Source organism: Harpegnathos saltator, unplaced genomic scaffold (assembly GCF_003227715.2).
Source record: "Harpegnathos saltator strain DR-91 unplaced genomic scaffold, Hsal_v8.6 scaffold249, whole genome shotgun sequence".
Taxonomy (NCBI): Eukaryota; Metazoa; Arthropoda; class Insecta; order Hymenoptera; family Formicidae; genus Harpegnathos; species Harpegnathos saltator.
In genome coordinates this window covers 110,627-135,908 of record NW_020230038.1, presented here as the reverse complement: position 1 = coordinate 135,908, position 25,282 = coordinate 110,627, and the positions used below count along the sequence as shown (strand labels likewise).

At 38.4% G+C, this 25,282-nt stretch overlaps 1 protein-coding gene and 1 pseudogene across 2 annotated transcripts; both read left to right on the top strand.

Annotated features, from left to right (window-relative positions):
• The first annotated feature begins 6,637 nt into the window (after positions 1–6,637).
• LOC105186831 (uncharacterized) lies at positions 6,638–14,985 on the top strand. Of its 2 annotated transcripts, none has more exons than XM_025298944.1 (10): positions 6,638–6,762; positions 7,374–7,570; positions 9,426–9,627; positions 10,225–10,485; positions 10,596–10,724; positions 10,983–11,254; positions 11,365–11,445; positions 11,633–11,752; positions 12,039–12,142; positions 14,858–14,985. In XM_025298944.1, exons 2-6 carry the CDS (start codon positions 7,529–7,531, stop codon positions 11,177–11,179), a joined length of 831 nt encoding a protein of 276 aa, XP_025154729.1. In that variant the 5' UTR covers positions 6,638–6,762; positions 7,374–7,528; the 3' UTR covers positions 11,180–11,254; positions 11,365–11,445; positions 11,633–11,752; positions 12,039–12,142; positions 14,858–14,985. The 2 variants fall into 2 exon arrangements, with proteins under 2 accessions (XP_025154729.1, XP_025154730.1); XM_025298945.1 differs by having other exon boundaries at positions 11,633–11,898.
• Positions 14,986–22,121: 7,136 nt separating this feature from the next.
• On the top strand, positions 22,122–23,123 carry LOC109504527 (uncharacterized; annotated as a pseudogene).
• Positions 23,124–25,282: the final 2,159 nt, after the last annotated feature.

The window sequence follows — 25,282 nt, the reverse complement described above, 5'->3', positions numbered from 1 at the left end:
GAATTATGCGATTTGCAAACCGATATTTCGTTCAAAACGGTTAAAGAAACCGCTGTCGATCTTTACAAAATATTGGAAAAGTCATTATACCCCAAGCTTCGAGATTTCGGACTTCGCATTCATTCTATGTTTCGGATCCCGTATGGATCACGTATCTGTGTGAAACTTCATTTTCAAAAATGAAGTTTATGAAAAATGAGAAGCGTTCTTCTTTAAACGACGATTCTTTACCACATCTTAAGCGGCTCGCTACATGCAATATGCAAATTGACGTTTCCGCTCTTACTAATAAAAGACGCCGAAAATCGAATTAAATATTCTTCATTTAACATATTTTATTTCGCTTCTGTTCAATTAGTTACGGGTTGTTACAGTTATCAGTGGATTAGGCCTACTGGGGATACCACTTAAAAAAAAAACGCTTCAACAATAGTACCTCATGGGTGATGTGGAAAACTGTTGGAAACACGCTCCTGAGGCTCGAGCGGCTTGTAGGCAGCATGCGGAGTGGCGAGGTAAAGGGAACAGCGGTGGGCGGAGATAGTCGAAAATCGGCCGTCGCGTGCATTTTTTGCCGAGCTCTGGTATAAAAGAAAGAAACAAATCAATTGTGAAAAGAAAGAAATAGTAATCTGTAATATATGTACTAAAATATTTTCGTGCAAAGTATATTTTACGTTTATATAGGACACGCTCGTTTTCGTAAGTAAAAAAAGCACGCATGCCAGAAAGTTGAAATGATATATATACAGGGTGTCCCATTTCAACCTTCGCATTAAAAAATCTCGAAATCTTCGAGGTCGGCGAAGAAATGTGTAAGACAAAAGTTTTAGGTCTGGATGGGGGACATACATCAGTGACCTTGACCTTGACCTTGAGGTCAAAATTCGTGATAATTTGAAGATGAAAGTTATTTTTTTTAATGGAGACCTCAATTTTTTATTACACTGTCTTTTTCTACTAATTAATATAAACATTTTGTCTGAAACATTTTTTTATTTGCTTAGTATATTTTGATATATTTAAAGAAAACTTGGTAACTTTCTCATCATTTAACTTACAATATCTCGCTAACTATTCGTTGAAAGAAAAAATATTTTATTAGATTTTAATAATTTTCTAATAATTTAATAATTTTAAAATTTCCTAAGGTAGGTAAGTTAACAAAAGTTAGGATACTATTATAGTAATATATTCTTGATAGTAAATAAAATAAAAAAGTCTAATACTATTTCTTCTTTCGACGTAAAGTTAGCGAGATATCGTAAGTTAAAAGTGAAAAAATTACCAAGTTTTCCTTTGTAACGGCCGAACTCCGCTGTTCGGTCGTCGCTACGCATTTCGCGCGGATAATGCTCGTCAGAGTCCGGGTTCAAGGAGGAGTAAAGCAGCGAGACACTTGAAAGTGGTAATATAAATAACTTAGATTTATTCTATGCTTACTGAAATACAAGAGCTCAGCCCCGAAGGCGTTGTCGCGGGTAGCGTCTATTAGGCCCGTCGATACGGTACGGTGCGGTGCGGCGTGCGGTACACGCGCGCGCACGGACGGATAGGCCGCGCGGAAGGCGGGGCCTATTGCGCGACGCGTGTAAACGGTAACGGCGCGGTGATCGGTCTCGCTTCGCGACGCTGGGCGTCTCGGACAATTTTCGCCTAATACTCGGCTCGAAATCGCTCGCATATAGATGGTCGCTGGATCGGAGATTTCGACTCTCGGTCGAACGCACGCACGCAAGTCGCGGAATACGCGAAATGATTTCGTCCGTCGGGGCCGAGGACTCTCGACAGAGAAGGCGTATGCACCTTCCTTTTTCCCTACGTTCGCGGAAGAAAGCGACCAAGTGCTGTGGACACTCAGGGGAGACGGTGGACACACCGTCCCGGGTTCTTGGTCGCTAGACGGATCGCCTAAAGGCTGAGTACGCTCAGCGGAGTTCGCCGACGGACGAACCCCTGACTCAAGGTGGCGGATAAAGGCGAGAGACTGTCGAGTACGCTCGACTGAGCACGCGCACGCACGAGCCCAGGAAGACGGGAGACGGCCAAGTATCGAGTACGCTCGATCGAGACTGCGGACGTACAATCCCGTGTTCTTAGTCGTCGGTCGGGTAGTTGGAAAGCGGAAGGCAGAGCGAAACGGTCCGGATATTCTCTCTTTCGGCATGAAGCGTCTAGATCGAATCGGCGGTACGGATCGGGTGTCTAGAAGCTCGATCGCCGCCGTTTTATAGTTGCTGCGCTACGATTGATACGGCGGCGATCGAGCGGCGCGCCTATCAGCGCGAGGCACGGCGACGGCGCGTGATCGCGGTCGCGCGCGCTAGCGGCAGCGCGTGATCGCCGCGGCGCGCGATAGCGGCGGCGCGAGACAACGGCGCGCGGTCGTTTCGATAGATTAAGGGTGGCGCAAAGCGCCGTTCTTCGGCCCGACAGGTGGTCAGTCGGGCCGGTAGTAAGGAGGTGCATTTGCGCCTCGTTATACCTCAAATATCTCAAAATTTATTAAGCAAATAAAAAAATGTTTCAGACAAAAGTTGTTCAAATTAATTGGTAGAAAAGATAATATAATAAAAAATTTCTATTTAAGAAAATTGATTATCAGTGAATATTTCAAAAGTCGTGCCATTTATGGTATGCGTGCTTTTTTTACTTACGAAAACGAGCGTGTCCTATATAAACGTAAAATATACATTGCACGAAGATGTTTTAGTACATATATCACAGATTACTATTTCTTTCTTTTTACAATTAATTTGTTTCTTTCTTTTATACAATTGATAAGCTGATACATTGCCCACATACGCGCCCACCAGAAAGTTATAGTATTGGGTGAAGTAAAAAGTTCTGAGCGTTTTTTCTCTTTAATTCGACGATGAAATTAACAAAAGTAGGATTATCGGATTTAGATCAAATATACGCCGTTTTGTTCGATAACTTTTGTTCATTTTGAAGGCAATTTCATAATTCCGCGATTGAAGAAGTCCTCGTCCCTATTGATAAAAAACTTGGCCATCTCATTTTCACAAGCCTCTCTTGAGATCAGTTTTGTACCATCAAGAAAATTTTGCAAATGCTTGAAAAGGTGATAATCGCTTGGAGCCAGGTCTGGGCTATACGGCGGGTGCGATATAACTTCCCATCCAAGCTCTCGGAGTTTCTGGCGCGTCGTCGAAGGTGTGTGCGGCCTGGCGTTGTCCTGATGGAACACAACACCCTTCCTATTGGCCAATTCTGGCCGCTTCTCGTCAATCGCCTGCTTCAATCTGGTCAGTTGTTGACAGTGTACGTCCGAATTGGGTGACTGGCCCGATGGGAGCAGCTCATAGTGGATGATTCCCTTCCAATCCCACCAAACACACAGTAAAACCTTCTTGGCCGTTAATCCGAGCTTGGCGATCGTTTGGACCGGCTCACCGCGCTTGGACCACGATCTTTTTCGCCTGTTGTTCTCGTATGTGACCCATTTTTCATCGCCAGTCACCATCCACTTCAAAAATGGGTCGATTTCGTTACCCTTCAGCAAAGAATCGCAGGCATGAATTCAGTCCAAAAGTTCAAAAGTCCAAAAGATGGTCCAAAGTTCTTTTGCGTCAATTCGTGTGGCACCCATACATCGAGATTCTTCTTGAGACCAGCCTTATGCAAATGGTTCCAAACGGTTTTCTAGCTAATCTTCAGTTCCTGGGCAATGGAATAAGTGTTCGCCGGTCCGACTCGACGATTTCCATGATTTTATCGACATTTTCGACGATTGGCCTACCAGAGCATGTCTTATCTTCGACGTCCATATTACCAGAACGGAATCGTTGGAACCACCGCTTTGCTGCTGCATTCGATACTGTATTGGGTCCATAAACAGCAACAAATTTTTTGGTCGCCTGCTCCGCTTTTTCCCTATGGTCGTAGTGGTACTGAAGAATGTATCGAAATTTCTCTTTTTCTACCTCCATTTTGGAACGCTCTACCACACAACTGGCTTCACCAAACACAAAACTGTCAAAGAACTTTTTTTGTAGCGTTATGTCACCTTTAAATCGCAGTATAGAATGCGACGTATACATCGTGAGATATGACCTCACTAAAGCCATCTAGCGGAAAACGCTCAAAACTTTTTACTTAACCCAATATATTAAGTAAAAGCATATGCGCTTTTTTCCTTTTAATACTAGAAGTACTAAATTATTTTCGGCCTTTCTGAGTTTTTAAACAAATATTGTGTTTATGTTAAACGCAGAATTGTGAAGGTTTCTGGACTATTTATTTAATATTCATTTTAATCTGATACAAACTTTATAACAATGCTGTCTTGAACATATAATAACAAATTTAATGTTTGTTTACAATAGTACAAAAAAGTCAAAAATATTTTAATACACTACTAGTGTAAAGGTCTTTACACAAGGTACTTTACACAACGTATTGTTCGCGATAAATTTGGGTTATATAGGGTGCGGCGCCAAAATCCGGACAAAATTCAATTTGAATTTCCCGCCGTTCTATACCTCTGCGAGAGGTCGCGATTAGCGTCCAAATAGCTTGACGCATGTACTAAACATGCATAACCTCGAAACAGTCGCAATGTTGAAACTAAGTGCGAAGTATAATCGAAGATTCGCGATTATCGAAAGTGTTCACGCTGGGCGCTCAGCGATAGAAATCATTCGATTCTTCGGGTACCCAAGATCGACTGTGTATGATGTCGTCGCGAAGTATAACGAGTTGAAGAAGTCCAACGAAGGTTTTGCAATACCGGCAAGGAAAATTTACTCGAAGGAGCGCGTTGTCAGGACGCCCGAAATCATTCAACGGGCTCAGGAGCTGATTTTTGAGGATCCAGGGCAGTCGATTCGAAAATTGTCGTCCATTGTCGGTGTGAGTAAAAAAACTATTCGTCGAATCGTCGAGGAGGACCTCCGCTACAAGTCTTATACAATTAAAGTGAGACAGATGCTTTCCGAAGCTGCCAGGACAAAGCGTTGAGTTGAGCGTTGTAACTGCTTTTGTGTTCTTTATGAAACTAATTTTTTTGTAGCGTTATGTCACCTTTAAATCGCAGTATAGAATGCGACGTATACATCGTGAGATATGACCTCACTAAAGCCATCTAGCGGAAAACGCTCAAAACTTTTTACTTAACCCAATATATTAAGTAAAAGCATATGCGCTTTTTTCCTTTTAATACTAGAAGTACTAAATTATTTTCGGCCTTTCTGAGTTTTTAAACAAATATTGTGTTTATGTTAAACGCAGAATTGTGAAGGTTTCTGGACTATTTATTTAATATTCATTTTAATCTGATACAAACTTTATAACAATGCTGTCTTGAACATATAATAACAAATTTAATGTTTGTTTACAATAGTACAAAAAAGTCAAAAATATTTTAATACACTACTAGTGTAAAGGTCTTTACACAAGGTACTTTACACAACGTATTGTTCGCGATAAATTTGGGTTATATAGGGTGCGGCGCCAAAATCCGGACAAAATTCAATTTGAATTTCCCGCCGTTCTATACCTCTGCGAGAGGTCGCGATTAGCGTCCAAATAGCTTGACGCATGTACTAAACATGCATAACCTCGAAACAGTCGCAATGTTGAAACTAAGTGCGAAGTATAATCGAAGATTCGCGATTATCGAAAGTGTTCACGCTGGGCGCTCAGCGATAGAAATCATTCGATTCTTCGGGTACCCAAGATCGACTGTGTATGATGTCGTCGCGAAGTATAACGAGTTGAAGAAGTCCAACGAAGGTTTTGCAATACCGGCAAGGAAAATTTACTCGAAGGAGCGCGTTGTCAGGACGCCCGAAATCATTCAACGGGCTCAGGAGCTGATTTTTGAGGATCCAGGGCAGTCGATTCGAAAATTGTCGTCCATTGTCGGTGTGAGTAAAAAAACTATTCGTCGAATCGTCGAGGAGGACCTCCGCTACAAGTCTTATACAATTAAAGTGAGACAGATGCTTTCCGAAGCTGCCAGGACAAAGCGTTGAGTTGAGCGTTGTAACCTGCTTTTGTGTTCTTTATGAAACAATGCTGCCGGACGCCTCAGGCTTTCTTCTGACGAAAAAATGTTTACTGTCGATACGAAAATCAATCGAAGGAATGATCGCTGGCTTATCCATGATCATATAGATGTTCCCATTGTTTCCAAAACGAAATTTCCGGCGAATCCCAGACAACACGCACTAATGAAAAATATTTATGAGAAAGATTAATAAATATTGTGAAAAAATATTTTGCATAAATATGTAGTAAATATTATATACATATTTCGGATAAAGATGTGATAAAGAATATAAAAGGAATAGAAAAAATATTTAGAATATATTTTGAAAATATTAAGAAGAATATTTATGATTATAAAAGAAAAATATTTTTTGACATCTTTTAATAATATAATATAAATATATATCATAAATATTTTGATCAATAATAGAAAAACGTATATGATAAATATTATAATATAATTTTTTTTAATATTTGAAACTAATAGTTAGAATATTATATGCGAGCCTGCCATTTGATTTTGATTACATAATTTCCAATATTGTCCGTGCCGGTAAGAACACCCGGTAACGTTTCCGAAGGTATCCTGAGAGTATAACGTTTACGAACACACCCGAAATCGGGACTACTGATAGGATCCACTAGATGCTTCGAAGCGCCGGATAAAGACCACTCTTTGTACGCAGAATACGCACAGATTCGACGGCTGTATAGAAAAGAGCGTGAAACGTAGGAAGAATAATAGCAGTAAGTTCTACGTAATTCACATTATATTCGTAGTGTTCTTATATAGTATTTCTGCAACGGCTGCGTAGCGTCAGATATACGAGGTTTTGGAGCATTTCGTCCGATACACCTAACCAAATTTTTCCACCCGGGCGCGTTTTTCCGGTCGAATTCGACCGACCTTGTTATTAACTTTACTTTTTTCTCGATTAATTCTGTATTTTATTTTATTGATTTAGACAAAATATTTTTCATAAAATAATAATAATAATTCGTCATTCTCGTTTCGGTCGGATTCGACCAACCATGTGGTACATCATGTGATTCTTTGAAGTTGAAAAGTGGTGGACTACGGTGTTCTCTGTAATAATGTGATGTATATGAAAAAGTGGTTAAAATATTTGTTTTGTACTACCGCTGAACGATAGCCATGGTGGAAAATATATCAGCTATTAAAGTGCCGGTTAAAATGTAATCTAAAACAATGTTATAAAAATATATATATACAAACAGCACAAAATGTGCAAGGGCTGTCGCAGAGATGTAATCTCCTTTGGAGATTTGTACTATTTTGGTAATTGTTAGTAAAGCAGTACTACTAATGCATACATAAATATTGTGCCTAATTGTAGAAGAAAGATTCAAGTAACTCCCTCAAATATGCCACAAGAAGGCAAAGTACATAAACATGTAAGCAAAAGACATTTGTACCGTTGTGCTAAGGAACAAACAAAAATAGATATACAGTTGTTACTGACAAAAGTACAATCCAGTATCAAAGACACAAATGGACAGTGGGTACGGGATGTTGCAAATGATAATTTCCAAGGTAATGATAACTGTAAAACAAAGACCCATACATAGAACGCGTTTACAATCATGTCAGCTCACTGACAAGTTGAATATAGCCAATCAGAAGTGGCTTATAAGCCTTCTGATTGTCTATACTTGGCTTGTCAGTGTTGTAACATTGTTGTAAGCGCGTTTTGAATATGGGCCAGAAAGTATATTGAAATAGTATAGAAAAGTACGTATATGTGTGTAACAGTATAGGTAATAATGTAATATTGTAGCAAGCACAAGTAATGTCATACACTTGCAACACCACAATGAGCCTGGTATAAACATTAGTGACAATGAAAACTCCATTGACTATAATGCATGTGATATTGAGGATGAATATTATTATACTGAAGGAGGTAACAATATGAATAATATGGTAGTTATACAACATAACAGATGAATTTTAGTTGTGCTTGGTAAACGTGATTATTTGTGAATACAATATACATTACTTTTTCTGTTTATTTATTATGATATATTATAAATATATCACGTTCTATTTCAGTAACATGGTGTTCTTGAAGTAATGACAGTATATATTTTAACGCATTGGCATAAGTGGAAAAGCAACGGAATTTCGGCATTTTTTTACTATATAGTGACCTATAGTTTTGAAAGATATTGTAGCTGCAAATGTTTACGACCATTTCATTATGTTGCATGCAGCTATAACAATTTTTAATGATCCAATATTGATAAAAGACGAGAAAAATTTAGAATCAGCTCATTACCTTTTACGAACTTTTGTTACACAATTTGCAAACATATATGGTCCTGAAAACGTTACGTTTAATGTTCACAATCTCATTTATGTGATCTCATTTATGTGATGAAGTAAGATTTTTTAAAGCTACCTTGGATTCATTAAGTTCTTTTCCATTTGAAAGCTATATCTGTACTATAAAAAATATGCTACGTAAAGGAGAAACGCTTTTACAGCAAATTGCGCGAAGATTTGAAGAACGTAGTGATACAAATTTCGAAACTCATCCCGTACAAGATCGCAACTCCATTAGATTAGAAAAACGTTATGTCAATATGATAACAAATACATACAATGCCGAATTTCATATATTAAAAACACCTATCTATTCACTTAATTGTACTGACAAGAAAAATGATTGTGTAATGCTTCGAGATGGAACTATTATTACTGTAACAAGTTTTGCAATTTTGGACACTGAAATAGTTGCAATAGGACGAAAATTAAAACCTCAGCAAGTCTTATATAATAATCCATTGCCGTCCGACTCGTTAGACATTACAATTGTTAAAGATAAGAATAACCCAGTATGCACGTGGAACTGTAATGCTATTTATAAAAAAATGTTTGAGATACCCTATAAAATTTAGATTATTAGAAATTGCATAGTAGTTTTACCTATACTGCATACGTAAAACAATGTATGATCTGTATGTCTTAGGCCTGTATGTCTTTACTATGCTTATAAAGCTTGTACGACCCATGTGATTCCAGCCTAAAACGATGAAGGTTAAGCAATCTGCATTATATAGAAATAGAACAATAAAACAAACATTGCCTACTGTAACTAAAGTTATGTCTAATTATATATTATATCTGTGTTGAAACACATATATAAATGCGTTGAGGGTATTTTGTGCTGCTTGAATAAATAAAACGAATGTTTACACATGAAGTAATTTGTCACTATGTAAAAGAGAACAAAGTACTCTACACTCTTTAAAACCTTATCGTTATCAATTGCACAATGTTTTTCTGATAGTATTGCAGTATATTGATAAGTACAAGAAAGTTTGGATATTTGAAGTGCATAATTTCATGTATATGTTATATAACGATAATTATAATTCTGTTTCAGCGGAGAATGTTTTCTCTGTTAAGTTTCGTAGAGCCGGAAGCGCCCGAGGTTGTACCAACAGCATGGTTACATGAAGAAAAATTGACAGTGAAATGGCCACCATATGATGACACCAGACAAATATGGAAAGCAATAATGAATCGTGATAACTCACAAGATAATTGGCAAACGTATTCCTACGAAAAAATGTTGTTCCTAAGTGGTAAGCAACCTTGCAGGCACAATGTAACAGGTACCCAGGCTTACCCAGTAAGCAAATTGACCGCAGATTGCGTGCAAATTTGCAGCAAACTTGACCAAATCCCCACACCAGAACCATAGCCATCTGTGTCCGCATTCGGCTACGGTTTTTGCGACAAGGCTTACTGCCGGGCAACTTTCAGTAAAAACCGCGCAAACCTTGCCGCGCCCGAGCAACTTGCAGCAGACTCTGTTGCATATTTGATAGCAGCTTGGTAACAGAATTTTATAATACAGGTCCTATATCTTTGTTGCCTATCTGCCATAAAAAATGGATAGCAAGCTTTGCTCGGAATTTGTTCGCTCAGGTTTGGCTATCTGGGTTACATGCTGTGTTTGTTGGGAACATTGTTATGTGTGAATAGAATTTAATAAATATAGTATAGAGCAAATGAGAGAAAATTATAATTTGTGGTTTGTCATCATATCACTTACAAACGGATAATAATCATCAAATACACTAGCCTGCAACCTCAAATAAAAACGCAATAACACATGTAGTCCATATATATCATATAATATTCAACAAAAACGCCAATAACAAATTGCTTTATTACAGACGATTACAATGAAACTTTGCAGAAAAGAAAAGATGCTGAAATGTTTTCAGATGTTGATAGTGAAGAGAAAATGAGAAAAAGCCGAAGCACTCGTCATAAAAAATATCTGTCAGATTTTGAAATCGATGATATTGTTGAAAAGAGTCCAGATATCAACAATGAAGCAAAGCGAAATCCTAAACATGAATCAGTATGTATAAGAGAACGAGATGATATGCCATATACTGAAGACATCATCGTGCCAGCAAAAAGTAATCACCGTAAGTTATTAATCAAAATGTATTGTACAATATTAATATTTATCCTAATGACGTACTTAATCACTGACGTTAAGTGATATATCTCTCACGCGCCATTAAAACTTCATTAGGAAAGGTGTCTGCAGATACTGAAAACAATACGAAAGCAAAAAACGATGCAGTTGAAACAGTAACTATTACAAAACGAATTGATATACCATATACTGAAGATATTATCGTGCCAGCTCTAATTCATTCTGGTAAGTTATGAATCAAAATGTATTGTGTAATACAGTAAACTCTTGATAAGTAGCATGCCACGGGGGTGTGCTGCAAGTTGTCGAGAGTTAGTTTTTTGTGACCCAGATGTTTCTTTTAGTTAGTCATTTATTTTTTATTATCTTTTTACTGCTACTTACCAAGATGAAAGTTATCAAGAGTTATATTAATCAGACTGTATTAATATTCATCCAAAAATTACGTAATTTACCACTGACGTTAAATAGTATATCTCTCAGGCCCCATAGAAACTTTATCAGGAAAAGAGTGTGGAAATACAAGAATTTTAACTGACATCCAAAACAAAAATTCTGTACACGTAAATGAGAAATCAAGTCGTAAACGTGCCGTAGAATGCAATGAAAACGAATATTTCATTTCAACTACAAGCAGTAGGAGAGCAAAAAATGATACAATTGAATCAATATCTAAATAAAAACGAATTGATATATACAGATATATACATTGATATATACAGATGATATTGTCGTGCCAGCTCGAAATCTTTGTAGTAAGTTATCAATCAAAATGTATTGTACAATATTAATATTTATTCTAATTATGTTAGCTTTTGTTAATATTAAAACTTTTGTTAATAATATACTTCATATTACATGTAAGGTACTGAGAATAACAATTCTGCTAGTAACGACATTACATTAAATGCAGCACAGGACGTAGATAGAGCAAATCTACTCATGGGTAAATATCTATATTCCTTTTGATTTTGTAAAGGACTAATTCACTGCAAAGACGAAGAAAATTAAGTACTTTTCGGCAGTTGTAACAAAATATCTATATTGTTTTAATAACGGTTATATATACACACACACACATATATATATATATATAAACATTGCAACTTACATGATTTTGTGTTTAATTCCAGATACATTAAAGATTATTATTACAAAACAAAATAAACTTTCACTCCAAAGTGACATAATATTAAATAAGCTTTCGGCGATGGAGAACAGACAATTACATCATGCGGTTGCAGGTTCAGCAGGTTCGTGCAATACTTTGCACGAGCATATGAACGTTGAATACGAGCGCCGTGCATTTCACGAGAAATTTGAATTAAAAACATTAATGTGTCAATAACTATACCCCTGCCAATCGAAAAGATGTCCTACCATTTTATTGTCCACAACTGTATGTTTTATATATAAAGCACTATATGTATATAATATATAAAACTGCAGAATATTACTTTTAACCATAATTTCTTCGTTACAAAACAATTTATTTTGTATTTATATATATTTCATATAATTTTTTTACTATATTTACAGACGCAGTACAATCGCATGATACTTCAGCAACTGAGGAGCAAATAAAAAATGCAATAGCGAGTTGGTTGGACAATTCCAATTTCGCGTTTAAAGAATGAACAAAAGTACGAACAATATTTACGTATTTATATACAGAATGTTTGGCTCAAGGTACGATATCAGAGGAATATAGCCAGAAAACATTTTGCGCCTAATATATTTAGATTAGGTCATTGTTAGTTACATAGTCGTGTAACGGTAACGCCCGCGGGGTTCGGTGCGATCGGTCGCCCCACCGTCGCGCCCGGCTCGCCGCTTCCGCGACGCCTCGCTCGCCGCCGCGTCGGTGCGTTACTCGGGTGAAGGAGGGAGGTGCAAGGTTGCTTCTCGCAAGAAATGTGTATCCGGCGTTTTTGTGTGTTTAGCAAGTGTGGTGCGCCCCGCGAGGCGCCCCGTTTATTTAAAAAGATATACGGTTCTATATATATATAAATGTATGTAGGCGGGCTCGCTGGCTCGGTGTGGCGTCGGCGATGCCCGTTCCTCGGTGCCCGTGACTCCCCGCTTAGCCGCAAGGATGGTCCCCTATCCGCGGGGTCAGAGGGGATGTTCCGCGGCCTCTTGGCAGTCCGACGTCCTCGGCCACGAGTCCTGTTGAGGGCGCTTTACGCCAGCTGTTCTTTCGGATAAGCGAGAGGTGGTTTATTCCGGCAGCTTATCACGGACACAAAGTCGGACAAGCACCGATAATTCCGCGAACCGATGCTTAGAAATATTCTGTGTCGGTGGCTAACTGCTGCCGACACAGACGGACGAACACTTATATTCGCGCACAGGAACTTAGAGACTATTCTACGTCGGTGGCTAATTGCTGCCGACGTAGACGGACGAGCACTTATATTCGCGAGACGGTGGCTAACTGCTGCCGTTCGTTCGGAAACAGAAACATAGTCTATGTCGGCGCGGCGGCTAACTGCTGCCTAACGTCGACGGACGAACACTTAGAAATCGCGGAACGGTGGCTAACTGCTGCCGTTCGTTCGGAAACAGATACTTAGTCTATGTCGGCGCGGCGGCTAACTGCTGCCTAACGTCGACGGACGAACACTTAGAAATCGCGGAACGGTGGCTAACTGCTGCCGTTCGTTCGGAAACAGAAACTTAGTCTATGTCGGCGCGGCGGCTAACTGCTGCCTAACGTCGACGGACGAACACTTAGAAATCGCGGAACGGTGGCTAACTGCTGCCGTTCGTTCGGAAACAGATACTTAGTCTAATTCGGCGCGGCGGCTAACTGCTGCCTAACGTCGACGGACGAACACTTAGAAATCGCGGAACGGTGGCTAACTGCTGCCGTTCGTTCGGAAACAGATACTTAGTCTAATTCGGCGCGGCGGCTAACTGCTGCCTAACGTCGACGGACGAACACTTAGAATTCGAGAACAGGTACTTAGAATTATTCTATGCCGGTGGCTAACTGCTGCCGACACAGACGGACGAATACGGTAAATTCGCGAATGGATACTTAGAAATATTCTGTGTCGGTGGCTAACTGCTGCCGACACAGACGGATGAATACGGTAAAGTCGCGAACAGTGACTTAGAATTATTCCGTGTCGGTGGCTAACTGCTGCCGACACAGACGGACGAATACGGTAAATTCGCGAAGCCGGTCGATTGACGAGGCTCGGCTGCCGGGTCTTGTAAAAGTTCCCGGTGGTTCGGTACGGTGTGGAAGCTTTACTCACCGGCGGATGCCTTGCCTTCTCGTCGACTTCTCTTCACGATTCTCGCTGGAGCTCTCCTTGGTAGCTGATCTGACTGACTGACTGTCTCTCACGGTCTGCCTCGATCTCTCGTCGAGAGCGGGTTTTATACCTAATCTCGATCGGTCGATAATCGGGGATTAGTTCCCCCGATTTCCCGGAAAGTCGCGCATGCGATTTCCGCGAATTACCCCTTTCTGGGGGGGACCGATCTTCCCCGACCGTTTCGGAGAATTCGGCCTTTCCCGGCGGTCTGGCGGGTTGCCGCGGCCTAGGTGTTGCCGGGTGCTTAGCGAGGATTTCTCGCGATCGTGTGACGATCGGTGGTCGCCGTCACACGATGGTAACGGGGGTAAAACTCCTCGTTACAGTCGTTTGCCATTGTTAAAAGAACCACACACCTATTTAGGTTTTTACATCACAGAAAACGTAAATACAATCGACTTTTTTAATTAATATATCAAATTTATACGCCGTTTACAAAACACCCTAATAGCACAGATATCCAGAGGACGTCCAGAGTACTTCTTGAGGACGTCCTGGGGATGTTTCTTCTCCTCAGGATGTCCTTAGGACATATCCAAGAGGACATGTGCTGTCTGGGCAGTATAGGACTGTTCTACTGAGAATGACCTAATCTAAACGTATATTCCACATATCGTACTTTGCGTCAGATACTTTACATATACGGAGTGTCTCAGAACATCAATACTAACGGCCATTGGAGATGTAAAACGGATTATGATGAACAACAAAGTTCCATACCGAGCCCGCTTCACTCGAAAACGCTACATGATTCACTGCGCGCCGACATCCATTGTCAATTGAAATGGGCCATGCTATACGCTCGAACGGCTTCTTGGTGCACGCGCTTTGGTCCAATTTTACCAAAGTATATCTAGTTACTTATTGCGAACATCGCAAAACTGAATAAGATTTTTGTATTTATCTTAATATATTTTACGCCCCAACAGACGTTAGCGCCAATGTTCTGGAACATTCTGTAGCATAATTTTCTTACATATAAATTTCTCATATATTTTACAACAATTTTAATAATTACCTTATTTTCAGGAGATGCAATCAACCTGCACAATTAAACACGCAATATGATGATGATGATGATAGCGATGATGACTAACTTCGCCGTGACTCACTTTTTCTTTAAACTATATATATTACTGTGTTGAATAATATATATATGCCAAAAATGTGTTATTTTTTTTTATGTGATATTTTGCAATATTATACGTTATATTTATAGAAGGTACTGTCAACGTTTGAAAAATGATATTTTTTAGTTTAATGTAATGTACCAGTATTAAATTAAATATGTTCCCAATAATAATATGTGACTATACGTTTACACGGCGACGTTAAGCCGACTTAGTAAATACCGTAGTTATAGTGAATTATTGCATCCGACTGGAATATATTTTTAGATCTAAAAGATTTCTTTTAGATGTAAAAATATACTCCAATCGAATGCAAGAATTCATTAACCATCATGGTAGTTACTAAGCTGGCTTAACATCGCCATGTAAACGTAGTCTGTATGGCATTATTGTATATACCTATCGCATAAATATTTGTATCACATATTTATACAATAATTGGTAATCATTTTCTTATTCTTTATTATAAATGTTTTTAAATTATTATTATATTAAATTATTTTTAAATCTTTATCACAATCTTTATCATAAATATTTTTAAATTATTTTTAAATCTTTATAATAATCTTTCATACTTGACATGCTCGGACATTTTAATATTTACAAAATATTTAACATAAATGTTTTTAAAATATTCAAATCTTTATGATAAATATTTTTAAAATATTTTAAAAATATTTTGTGCTGTGTGGGATGTTCACGTGCTAAGTGTTGTGTCCAGTGAGGGTGATGTCATGCCACCGTATTTCTTTAACAAAGAGGAAAATGTCACAAAAGAAGTTTATTTACATGTTCTGATAAATGTAGTGAAGCCGTGGATGGAAACTATATCGTCTAGAAAGTCGTATGTTTTCCAGCAGGACGGTGCACTCGCGCACACAAGTCATTTGGTGCAAAATTGGTTGTCGGACAACGTCAACATGTTATGGTCCAAAGAATTTTGGCCTCCCAACAGCCCAGATTTAAATCCTTTGGACTTCTGTGTATGAAGCGTAGGTGAAAGGGTCACTAACAAGTTCAGACATCCAAACGTCGCATCATTGAGAGCCGTTATTGAAGCGGCATTCGCCGATATGGATCGTGACTCATTAAAACGGGCCTGCAAACGCTTCAGACCGAGAATGGAGGCGGTTATTCAAGCAGAAGGGAGTTATATTGAGTAAATGTGTTCTTTATGATCTAACAAACAATTTAGTAAAAAAAATAATTATAAACTTCTCCATTCTTGCAATAAAAATTATGTTAAAAAAAAAATGTTTAATTTGTCCGGATTTTGGCGGCGCACCCTGTACCCTGTATATCTATTCATGTAATATATTGTATAAAGTAGTTAACAATATATAATTATTAAATGTGTACACATTTATTATATATTGGGTCTGGGAAAAAGTTCGTGGCGTTTTTTTTAGTAAAATTCAACTGGTTTTCTTATAGTGTGAAAATAAATTTATTTAAACCAAATATGCTCCATTGTTATCGACAATGTTTCGCTATTTTTCGGGTAGAGTCATGATGCCATCGATGAAGAACTTCTGTGGTTTCTGATTGAAAAACTGAATCAAGTGGTTTTCATAGGCTTCTTTTGAAACCAGCTTAATTCCATTGAGGGAGTTCTGCAGAGATCGGAACAAGTGATAGTTAGAGGGTGCTTGCTATGTCTGGACTATACGGTGGATGCATCAAAACTTCCCAACCAAGCTCTCGCAATTTTTGACGGGTCATAAAAGAAGTGTGTGGTCGGGCGTTGTCATGATGGAAGACAACACCTTTCCTATTATTCAATTTGGTCCGTTTTCTTTCAATTGCCTGGCATAATCTCTCTAGTTGTCCACAGTAGAGTTGAGAATCAATGGTCTGACCAACTGGAAGTAGCTCATGGTGGGCGATTCCCTTCCATTCCTACCACACACACAGCATCACCTTTTTCGGCATCAATCCTGGCTTCGCGAACGCTTGTAACGGCTCACCATCCCTTGTCCACGATCTTTGACGCTTCTGATTGTCGTACGTGATCCATTTTTCATCACCGGTTATAACACGCTTCAGAAATGGCTCGATTTCATTGCGTTTCAGCAGCGCATCGCAGATGTTAATTCGGTCTATCATGTTTTTTGCGCTCAACTCATAAGGAACCCATACATCGAGCTTCTTTTTGTAGCCAGCTTTGTGTAAATGGTTCAAAACAGTTTTGTGGTCAATGCCTAGCTCCATACCAATATCGACACTGCTGATATGCTTATCTTGCTGGACTTTTTCAAGAATTTCATCAGTTTTTCAGTGATTGGACGACCAGAGCGTGACTCATCTTTCATCAAAATTATCATCAAAATGACCAGAACGATATACATCAAAATTACCAGAACGAAAGCGAGCAAACCATTTCCATGCAGCAGATTTTGATAAAGTACCTTCACCGTATACAGCACACATTTTTTCACAAGCCTGCGCAGCATTCTTCCCTTTGTCGTAGTAAAATTGTAAAATATAGCGCAATTTTTCTTTACTTTTCTCCATTTTCAAACGCAAATAACTTTCCAACCACTGCACCAATTTCGATGCTTATACACTCAAAGTAACGCTCGAAGTGTCACCTTTCCAACGAGCGTTTAGTGGTGTCGCTGCGATCTGTTTCCTGTTGAGTTATTTGCAATTGACGCCATCTATCGGGAAAAACGCCACGAACTTTTTCCCAGACCCAATATATTTATTATTTATGTGTATTATTATTAAATGTGTATGTTTTTATTATTTTTATCATAATTACTCCAAGTATGTTATTGTTTTCTAAATCCAATATTTTCCGAATTCTGTCGTAAAGTATACATCGTGCAAAGTGAGCTTAATATAACTCTTTATACATTGCCTGTCTTTTTATTTTCTATTCTTTATATCCGAGACAACATAACTTCCAAGAGACATCTTGGAAATGCTCTAAAGATATCCTCAGGACGTTGAACGTCCTCTAGACATCTTAGGCTTCCTTTAGGATATCTCTTCAAAGTCCGTGTTGTCTGGGATTTTTCTGTCTATCGCTTCTATCTATGTTCTGTTTTTGTAATTTCTTTTATTCTTTTTCTATCCTTTTTTTCTATATTTCTATCTATTCTGTCTTTTTATCCTTTCTCTATTTCTGTCTTTCTATCCTTTCTCTATTCTCTCCTATCTTTCATCCCAACTTTCGGAAATGCAAAACATTTTTTTTTAAATTGTATTCCTTCTTATATTGCAACATATTTTTTACATTATAACATGTTTTATTTCTACATGTTATATTATAAGAAGATTACATGCATATAACAATTAATGCAATATTAAATGAAACTAACGTTTTACATTTCCTTCTGATGGAAAAGACCACCACCTTCACGCAATTTCCGTTAAGCAACATTATGTACATAGATTATTAGTATAAGTGTAAAACTATTAGTGCAAAATTACATTTTTTATTAATTTTTACTACATGTAGTTGTTACACGCAAAATAATACGTATATTATTATACAATAATAGAACAATAATACGTATATTATTATACAATAATAGAAGAAATATTTTTTATACAGCAAATATCATTTCATTTCATTTTTTATTTAATTCTGTTTGAATAAGCAATACGTAAGTGTTTTAATAACTATCAAAATTGTTTTTACGAAAATGACATATGTTGGCCAAGAGTGGATTTCTTTATTTCTTATTTCTGTTCCTTCTATCCTTCATATCTTTATTTCCTTTATATCGTTTCTGTAACGAATAAATATTTATATTGTATTTATATTGCAATTATATTGCATTTACATTAAATTGCATTTTACTTTTGATTTATGTAATAAGAAACAGTATGAAAAACAGGATATAGAAATGTGGCCATATAATCAAGCAATATAATCACTACACTATGCTAGGAAGCACCACCGTTCTTGTATCGCAGTTGTTAAATAAATTAATATTCCCGGGCACTGCGTATTTCAATAGAAAAGTAACAGATGCTGGCTGAAATCTGAAAGTATTCGTTATTCCAAAACGCTTTTGGTGTACTTCTGAGTACGTACAGATATTCTGCAGAGTACCGGGCATTATTACTATTGTGTGTGACGGATTGCATAATTATATAACATTAATAATATCCGGCATTTTTCACAATATCTTTGAACGTAGTACTCAGAAATATAGCAAATATTTTTCAAATACACGAAAATTAGGCGATTTCAGGCAAAATTCATTTATCTACTACTCATACAATATTCCTATAATGTCTACAACTTTAACAATACATACTCTGAATGACATAAGAATTATATTATAATGTTTCTAAATACGTGAGGCAAGCCTATGAGCGGCGAAATAACAAAAGAAATCTATAGCGCGAGATTCCCGCGGCCGGCGGAGTTAGCTACAAGCTCATATATGTATCGCTCGGCGAAGACAGAGACAACAGACGTCGTCTGCTCTTGTCTAAAGCATCACTGCTATGCAATAGTAGGTATATTTTTTCGAAGAAAGGATGAAGTCTAAAGTAAAAAATATGTATGTATCATATAACAAAGTAATTTATTTCTCAGAATAAACATCTTATTTGTTCACAGCTTCGTTCATGATATTTTTCAAAGCACATGCCAACAACTCACAATCAACAAATGACTCACAGTCAAAGTCAGCGTTTTCACGTATCATTTTTACCGCATAACACATTTCGATAATATTTTTCTCTCGAAGAACATTTACAAAAGTTTAAAGTTTTGAACTAACGCGATATATATTTTCGAACAACTGCGTATACATATGATAAATGCAATATTCATAAGTAAATAACATGTTCATAGTAGCTGGTTTCAAATACAAACACTTAGGAGATAGCGTTAATTTTACAATTTTTGAATTATTCATCTTATACAATTCCACTGTTAAATCTTGAATCCATAGCGGAAAGTACGATGGTTTGTTCGCTTCCAGAAGTTGTTGTATAACAACACGATTTCCCATCAGTTTTCTCCAAGTTTTTGTATATAATATTAGTTGATTACTACGATTGTCACTGATGGCTATTTCCACGGTAGGCACAGATTGCACATTGATTCTAATTTCCAAATACTTATATGACGTTACAGTCAAAGCGTATCTGCGCCTTAGGATACGAGTAGCATGACGTGACTCAGGAATACTATAAAAATATAATAAATGTTATATACATTTAAAAAATTCAACCGGAAAAGTGCGCACAAAGTACCAAATTCACATTGATAGTCACTTCTCACGTTTTCTCTTGCATGGTGGAGACTCGATGCACTCGTCGCACTTTTGTTTCCACGCGAGGTAATCCTCATCCTCATCCTCATGTTGAACAGACAAAATAATTTGCTTGTTTAGCGTTCACTTGGGCACCATACATTTTGGTTTAACTTTTGGTTTTTTATACTATATGTGAAAGCTACTGTCGAACCTTATCTTTGCAGAGCGACTGATGAAACACTATGCAGGAGCTCCTTTTAACACAGGCAAATTTTCCCCGCCAATGTTGTATCCCCTCCATCGTTTTCTTCAGAATTATCAAAGTTTCTAATGCACATATCAATATATCTTCCGAAACTAGATAATAATTCTCTGGCACAGTGTTGTAGCCAGTCAATTAAACAGGCATACGTCGATGAAATATCAGCCATAGAACATCATAGTACGAGATAAAATAATGTGCAGTACAGAAATGTACAATATTTATAATTTTTATTACAATTTTAAACGCTGCAACATAATGGCGCTGCGTATTACAATGTCACATTTTGACGAAAAACGTTTTTGTTAGTCGTCGACGTCAGACTGCTGATACCAAATCGTAAGTCTACAAGCCTATTGTATCAGATAAAGAAAATTATCAGATAAAGAAAGGTACCAGATAAAGAAAGGTATGCACTTAGACATACCAAATCCACAATGGATCGATACGAGTTTAAGACCCTGAAATGTGTTTAAAAGATATGTCGATGAGATCGTTGAGGAAGTTTCCCGAATTTTGATAACGATGTGTGTGTATTTTTGGAAGACAGAAGGGCTATAAAATGTTCAAAGCAGAACATTCTATAATTTAGTCGCAGACGAACAGAGTGCACGCTTATAGTATGTGTGTTATAGTATGTGTGTTGACGACGTTCGCTGGAAGAAATGGCAGAATCATTATCATCATTCGTAGAACGCGATCTGTAGGATCAGTCCGCTCGATTAGGTTGGCTAGACGAATACCTCGCATGGGAACAAAAGTGCTACGATTGCCTCGAGTCGTTGGAACAGCAAAGCCAAGCCAAACAGTCGCGACTATTGGTTAGTTCAGTGCACTCGATGGTTGCTCGTATAGCGCAACTCGTAAGTTTAAAAAGTACTTTGCGCAGACGTTTCGTATACGCAGGAGCCGGACATTCGGAACTTTTTTGGCGAGAAATCGGTACAGCGTTCGATAGTCGAGTATCAATCGGGACGATTGTAAATACAGATTATATCGAACCTCTTCGATTTCTCCAAGATGCGAAGAATATCGTGCTCGAACATGTGCGAAGTGTTATGAAGAGACAAGGTAGCGTAAAAGTGAACACTGTGTTCGACGGTGAATTTGTGGCGGGTGATAAACGTGATAAATCAATACGAGGAACGTTGGACTTCTTCCCACGTCCGATCTGAACAATTGGTTCGCGATGTGTGTTATCGAACCCACCTTAGAGTCCTTGGAAGAATTCCAAGAACGAGATAGCGGGTGAGCACTCTCACGCATACTCGATCTAACCGTTAACGTTAATAAGTACAAACCGATATGAGCGGGATGTCACATCGAGTTACCGCGCGAAATAAAAATGAAGCGGGCTGTGATCAACGTGCGATCTAAAGACAATGCATATTTCGCGTGGGCGGTGATTGCAGCGTTATATCCAGCTGACAAACGCTGTGTATAATGTGTATAGTATCGATGTATAGTGTGGGTACGAAGATCAATCTTCGTACCCACACTATACATCGGTGTTGAATATGCAGGATATTGAATTTCCAATACGCATAAACCAAATTAAAAACTTTGAACGGTTGAACGATATCTCGATTAACATTCATAGTGTGGAGAAGAGATATGACGACGTGACAAAGAAAGAAGGAAACGTGGTTGTGCCCATACATTTCACAGAGCAGAAAATGGAGAAGCACATCAACCTGCTACATATCCCAGATGCGTGAAATGACAACGCTAGACACTTCACGTGGATCAAGAATTTGTCCCAACTCGTCAACTCACAGCTGAGCAAAAAGGAATACAAAAAACATATTTGCGACCGGTGAGTATACACTAAGAACGCAATATATAATGAATAATGTGACATATACCAATAACAAATAATGTTTTTCCAGATGTTTGCATTACTTCAGCTCGAGCGAGAAACTGGAGAGCCACACCGTCGACTGCCAAAAAATGAATAACTGCGCCATCATCCTGCCAAACAATGACAACAAATGGGTCAGCTTCACCAACTACTGCAGGAAGGAACGGGTCCCGTTTATATTGGGTTGGCAACTAAGTGATTGCGGATTTTAAATAAGAATGAAAATTCAAAATTTTTAATTTGCTTTTTAAATTTTTTTCAATGCATGTATGCGATACATTGAGTTTCTCTGCAATATCACGTGTTGTGCTATGACGATCTGAATCGATAATGGCCTTGATATGGGTCTCGTCGACTTCAACTGGACGGCCAGATCGTTGAGCACTTTTCAATGAAAAATCACCAGAACGAAATCTGGCAAACCAATTTTGACACTGCCTTTCTTTCAAGGCTTCATTCCCATATACGGCACAACTTCTTGTGTGCTTGCGATGCGTTCTTGCCTTTTCGGAAATAATACAATAAAATATGTCTGAAGTGCACGTCTTGCTCTTCCATTTTTAAATTGGGATAAAAACAAAACTAAAGAACTAATCGATATAATTTTTATACTAAATAAAAGGTAGAAGTCCAAACAATAAGAAAAAAATATAGGTTAGGTACTTTGAACACGTTAACGAAACAAAAGAAAGTGTAAAATCCAGCTATCGACAAAATTCGCAATCATATAGTTGCCAACCCAATAGTTTACGCTGACTTGGAATGCACCCTGGAGGAGACGCCGAGGAAAGAACAAACGAGTTCGTATGCGTATTAACGTCATAGCATATTTAGTATAGCGTATTACGTACGATGTTCCTACGACGAATCGTTATCCGCGTATCGATGTCGTCGCAATCCGGATTGCATCTCGTGGTTCGTCAAGGAACTCGAAGAACTGGCACATCGCGTAAAGGGTATTTTATCCGCAAATGTCCCTATGGAAACTTTGTCGAAAGAATAGTGGGAGACATTTCGGAACGCTACGCTGTGTCATTTGTGCCAGGAATTATTCGCAGAGGACGATACACGCGTGCGCGATCATTGCCACCTGACTGGACGGTCCTGACCTGACAGGACTGGACAGAGGTCCCGCGCATTCCAATTGCAATATAAATTACCAAGATAGTTATTGCATTCCTGTGGTCTTTTACAACTTATCTGGTTATGATTCACACTTCATCATTAAAGATATAGAACCGCGTTCGAAGGTTCAATCACTGTACTACCGATAACTAAAGAGAAATATATTTCGTTTACAAAGACTGTAGAAAACACGATGGATAGTAGGAATAAATGAATGAATTGTATACAATTGCGGTTCATCGATTCATACAAATTTCTAAGTACTAGTCTCGATAAATTGACGTCTTTTCTCGATAAAGACAAATTAAAAATTGTTCAGTCCGAATTTTCAAATTTGTCCGACAAGGATTTTGATTTCTTGACGCGAAAGAGTGTCTTTCCGTACGAATACCTTGATTGCGTGGACAAGCTGCAGGATCAGTGTTTACCACTGCGCGAGTCATTTTACAGTTTGTTGACGAGTGACACGGTATCCGAGAGCGATTACGCGCACGTCGCGAACATCTGGCGACTTTATTCAAATCTTGGGCGAATGTACCGATTTGTATCTGAAGATTGATGTCTTGTTACTGGCCGATATTTTTGAAAATTTCCGCAATAGTTGTATCAAAAGTTACGAGTTCGACCCCGCGTATTATTACACTTTGCCTAGTATTACATGGGATGCTATGTTGAAGCATACGGGCGTTAATTTCTAATTGCTCACTGATATCGACATGGTCATGTTCATCGAGCGCGGTATTCACGGTGGTCTCAGTCAATGTTCCGGTAGATACGCAAAGGCCAATAATAAGTACATACAGTCTTACGATCCATTGCAGCCATCATCATACTTGATGTACTTCGATGTAAATAACTTGTACGGTTGGGCAATGTGTCAACAGTTGCCATATGCTAAATTTCGTTGATGATGTATCGAATTTTGACGTATCATCAATCGCGCTAGATTCACCCATAGGTTACATTCTGGAGGTCGACTTGGAGTATCCGCAACAACTGCACGACGCGCATACTAACCTATCGTTCTATCCGACAAACCTTCGAACAAAAGACAGGACAAGCTTCTCGCAACCTTATGCGATAAGCAGCGTTATGTGATTCATTATCGCAACCTGCAGCAGTGCACAGTCTTCGTATTGGAAAGATACACCGCATACTCAAATTTGCTCAATCCCTATGGCTCCGCGATTATATCGAACTTAACACGCAGTTTAGAACACGCATGACAAACGATTTTGAGAAAAATTTGTACAAATTGATGAACAACGCGGTATTCGGTAAAACCATGGAAAACGTTCGCAATCACGTAGACGTAAAACTGTTGACGAAATGGGACGGACGATACGGTGCTGAAACAATGATCACGGAACCAAATTTTCATAGTAGAAGTGTCTTTCAAGAAAATTTAATCGCTGTTGAGCTGCGTAAACTCGAGGTGAAATTCAACAAGCCGATCTATGTGGGTATGTGTATCCTTGACATATCCAAGACCTGCTTGTACGAACTTCATCACGAGTACATGTCTCCCCTATATCAAAACAGATGTAAGGTATTGTACACTGATATTGACAGTTTAATCTATCATATCTGTTATGTCCTGGAGGAGGAACGCAACTTAACGCTTGCTTTCTAAAGCTCCGACGTACTCGCAAGTCTGCGGTGCAGATCAAGGATCGGAATGACCTCTTTATCTGGCGCGGACGTACGTTGGTGATTCTTTATTTAGGTCAAGGAACTGAATCCTTTTAGCTGGGATAGGACCGTGAGCGACAGTTGAGGGAAGGGAGAATTTTTTGTTGAGAATAATTAGTTGGAAAACGTGATTGGCTTATTATTACAAATAATGTATTT

Excerpts from the sequence above, each read along its gene's own strand:
- LOC105186831 (XM_025298944.1), top strand. The coding sequence starts at position 7,529 with ATGGACAGTGGGTACGGGATGTTGCAAATGATAATTTCCAAG. Across the intron at positions 9,628-10,224 it reads AAAAATGTTGTTCCTAAGTG|ACGATTACAATGAAACTTTG; the intron begins GTAAGCAACCTT and ends GCTTTATTACAG. Across the intron at positions 10,486-10,595 it reads GCCAGCAAAAAGTAATCACC|GAAAGGTGTCTGCAGATACT; the intron begins GTAAGTTATTAA and ends AAACTTCATTAG.